The 3,954-nt window shown below is 63.9% G+C and overlaps 1 protein-coding gene across 1 annotated transcript; it reads right to left on the reverse strand.

Moving 5' to 3' along the window:
- Positions 1-779: 779 nt before the first annotated feature.
- On the reverse strand, positions 780-2,889 carry LOC121232631 (translation initiation factor IF-2-like). The gene is made up of 2 exons (XM_041120369.1): positions 1,505-2,889; positions 780-1,346 (listed from the first exon to the last, which is right to left on the reverse strand). The coding sequence occupies exons 1-2, from the start codon at positions 2,198-2,200 to the stop codon at positions 780-782; spliced, it is 1,263 nt and encodes a 420-aa protein (XP_040976303.1). The 5' UTR covers positions 2,201-2,889.
- Positions 2,890-3,954: the final 1,065 nt, after the last annotated feature.

Here is a 3,954-nt window from a genome sequence, read left to right on the forward strand (position 1 = left end):
TAATTTATTGCCAATCAAACCAGAGTAGGGTAATCAGAAACAAAACCAAATCTTAAAACACCTTCCCCCCACCCCTCCCTTCTTCCCAGGCACAGATTCACTCCCAAATTCTCTACCTAGACCCCGCACCGGCGCAGGGAGACGGGGAGTGGGGGTTTCGGTCAGCTCACCACACATCGTCTCTGCCGCTCCTTCCTCCTCAGGGGCAGGACTCCTCACACTCTTCCCCTGCTCCAGCTCCTTCTCATGGGAGACAGTCCTCCACAAACTTCTCCAACGTGAGTCCTTCCCACGGGCTACAGTTCTTCATGAACTACTCCAGCGTGGGTCCCTTCCATGGCGTGCAGTCCTTCAGGAGCACACTGCTCCAGCATGGGTCCCCCACAGCGTCACAAGTCCTGCCAGAAAACCTGCTCCAGCATGGGCTCCTCTCTCCATAGGTCTGCAGGTCCTGCCAGGAGCATGCTCCAGCATGAGCTTCCTACGGGGTCACAGCCTTCTTAGGGTGCATCCTCCTGCTCTGGTGTGGTGTCCTCCCCGGGCTGCAGGTGGAGATCTGCTCCACCGTGGACCTCCCTGGGCTGCAGGGGGACAGCCTGCCTCACCATGGTCTTCCCCACGGGCTGCAGGGGAATCTCTGCTCCGGCGCCTGGAGCATCTCCTCCTCCTCCTTCACTGACCTGGGGGTCTGCAGGGCTGTTTCTCTCACATGTTCTCACTCCTCTCTCCCGCTGCAGTTTCTCTACCGCAGCAACTTTTTTCCCCCCTTAATTATGTTATCACAAATGTGCTACCACTGTCACAGCAGGCTGAGAGCTGGTACAGGGGAAGCCCCAGCGTTGGAGGTGGCAGTGGCGGTGCTGGAGACTGGGCAGCTCTCTTGGGAGGGACTTGGCCGGGGCAGAGGAATGGGCTGCCAGGGACCCCAGGGAGTCCAGCAAAGGCAAGGACCAAGCACCGGCCCGGGGACGGACTGACGCCCCGCAGGAGGTGGTGCCGGGGCCGGGGCCGGGTGGCTGGAGAGCAGCAGTGGCCGTGGAGGCCAAGGTGGGCAGGGCTGGGTGGGCAGTGAGCCTGGGCAGCAGGGGCAGTCCCGCAGCCCGGGCTGTGCCAGCAGGGGCACAAGCGGCAGCGCGGGGACGGGGTTCCTCTGCGCCGCTGGGCCCAGGGAGGCCGTGCCTGGGCACCGGCTGCGGGCTGGGGCTGCCTGGGTCCTCGCCAAGACGGCCGGGCCAGGCCTGCCCTCGCCGGGGCGGCACTCGACTCGGGGACGTACCTGGGTCATCCTCGGGCACGTCACTGCAGCTGGAGGAGGGCTCTGCGTCGCCTCTGTGCTCGGAGGCCACCTGCACGGGGAGAGCCAGAGCACAGGCAGGGCAGGGAGGAGATGTCAGTGGGATGACACGGAGAGCACCAGCCGTCTCCCCACCGCACACAGCCCGGGCGCTGCGCCTGCCTGCGGTGCCTCGGGATGCCCGGTGCCGGCCACGCGCGCCTGCCTCACCTGGTGCCGAGGGTCCCGAGCCAAGGGAGAAGCTGCTGTGTCTCCCTCGTCATCCGCTGCTGGGGCAAGGCGGGGTGTACCAGCATCTGCCGGAGGGTTTGGAGGCAATGAAGAAGCCACTTTGTCCTTGTGCACTGCCTGGGAGACAACAGTGGTGCTGGCCTCTTCTTGGTGCCCTCCAGACATGGGAAAAGCTGTGTCTTCTCCATCGTCGCGTGCCGCTGGCACGAGCGGGGCTGTGCTGGCCTCTGCCTGAGGTTCTCGAGCCAAGGGAGACTCCGGGTCCTGAGGTCCTGCAGGTGTTTGCGGTGCCATCACCGCATCCATGCTTTGTGCCCAGTCCCACTGTTCCACTGGCTGCTGGCCGGGTCCCAGCTGTGTAGCCACAGCACTGATGAGGACATCCCTCACGATGCACTGGGTTACGTCCTGCAGAGCCGCGGCGTAGGCTGTGAAGCTGTGCGGGGCAGGTGCCTGGCTCTCTACCTGTGCTGCTGTGGCCTGCTCGCCGAAGACGGGAGAAGCTGGTGTCTTTGCTTCCTCCCGCGCTGCGGGAGCAAGAGGCACGTGGTGCCCCGCTTCCTCAGGAGCAACGTCCACGGCAGAACCTGACGGCTCAGTGTCCGTGAGCCCCGCCGGGGCAGGAGAGGCACTCTGCAGGTCGCCAGCGGCCTCTCCCGCCGCCTCTGTGCCCATGCTGCTGGGCGAGCTGGGCCCCTCCTGGGCACCAGCGTGGACGGCCTGGAAGAGCTCCAGGACCGAGGGGTTGACCCAGATGTTACGAATGGTCACCTCTTCCCCTTGGGACAGCTCTTTGTCGCTGTCGTCTTCGCCCTCCTCCTCCTCCTCCTCGGCCAAGGCGGGCAGAGCTGCAGGGGCCTCGCCGCTGTCGGCTGCCCGGACCTGGGCTGCCGTTCCTATCGTTGCGACAGCCGTGCTTTGTGCCAGGTCCCGCTGGCTGCTGGCTGGGTCTCTGCTGTGCAGCCACGGCCTTGCTCAGGACCTCCCTCACAATGTGCTGGGCTGTCCCCTTCACAGCTGCGGCAGGGGCTGCGGGGCTGCGCGGGGCAGGCCTCCGGATCGCCGCCCTCGCAGCTGTGCCCTGGTCACCGCGGATGCCCCGAGCGGATGGGACAAGCCGTCGGTGGCCGCTGGCTGCCATGCTGATGGCGGTTTCCCTGCCCCTGGCAGAAGGTGCAGAGGGTGCTGCCGGCAGAGGAGGCAGCTTGCAGCAGGCGCTGGCAGCTCCTGGTGGCCGCGCTGCGGGTGCGTGCCCGGGTGCCGCTGCCTGCCTGGGGACCCGCGGCAAGGCTGGCAGACGGACTGTCTCCTCCCGCGTCACCCTGCTGCGGGGCAGTGCCACCCTGCGCTCCAGTCCGTCTGTCTGCAAGAGAAGCCGAGGAGAGAGGCTGCGTGACTGTGGTCCTTGGCCCCCGCGTCCCGGCTGGAAGAGCTCCTGCGGCCGGGCTCCCCTGCAAGCCCCCAGGGCAGCGCTCAGCCCCACAGGACCGAAAGAGGCAGATGTAGGCCTGGCACGCCTTTGGCGCCTTCCTAAGGGGCTTCTGCTGGGCCAGTGCCACAGGGCCCCGTGTACGTGGCCCAGCATGGGCAGGGGCTGGCTTCTGCTGCTTTTCCCCCCGCGAGGGAGAGCTCTGCCTCTGTCCGGGTTTCCTGATGCGAGGTGGCTGCTTCTCCCTTGCTGCAGGGCAACAAGCCGCGGATCTCCCTGCCCCGTGGAAAGGGCATCCATCCGCCTGACCATTGCTGAGAGAGAGACAAGAGACTGGCGGCCAAGCAGAGCAGCGGGTGAACTCCAGCTCAGGCCGGCAGTGGTCCTTTCCGTATATTAATTAAACCGCTCACCAGACAGCTGTGTGACTGGCTTGGGAGCATCCCAGGGCTGCGGGGAGCCGCGCCGTGCCAGCGCAAAGGCACGCTCTGCTCTCCGGAAGGGCCTGCGGATGCGGGGAGCCATCTCCCAGAAGGGCGAGGAGGAGCGGTGGGAGAACCTCCAGGCTACTCCGTCCCCGGGAAGGTGTTGGCACAAACGCTCCTGGACGTTGGTCCCAGGGACACGCTGGAGGACCAGGGGACTGCTGGAGCTGTGGCACCCTTGTAGCCCCTGCTACCAAAACCTTGCCACGCAAACTCAATAGAGGTAGGAAAAAGAGAACATCATAAGGGGTTTACAAGTAAGGCTGTCATATGGGCTTTGATATGGCCTTCCAGAGAACTGCTATATTTGTACCGAAGTATGAAACCATAATGCCAATAGGGAGATCAGGCCTTCGCAAATGAGAACTCCACAAGACAGTAGCAGTATAGACTTGCTACTCAAATGAAAAATACTATACTGGTGTGCAGTCTCACTCAATGTATGCATTGCTACAGAGCAAGAATGGTCTGAAGAAAGGTGCACAAAATAAAAACCAGATCTATCACTGTTCTGG

The sequence above is a fragment of the Aquila chrysaetos genome, chromosome 25 (genome assembly GCF_900496995.4).
Source record: "Aquila chrysaetos chrysaetos chromosome 25, bAquChr1.4, whole genome shotgun sequence".
Taxonomy (NCBI): domain Eukaryota; kingdom Metazoa; phylum Chordata; class Aves; order Accipitriformes; family Accipitridae; genus Aquila; species Aquila chrysaetos.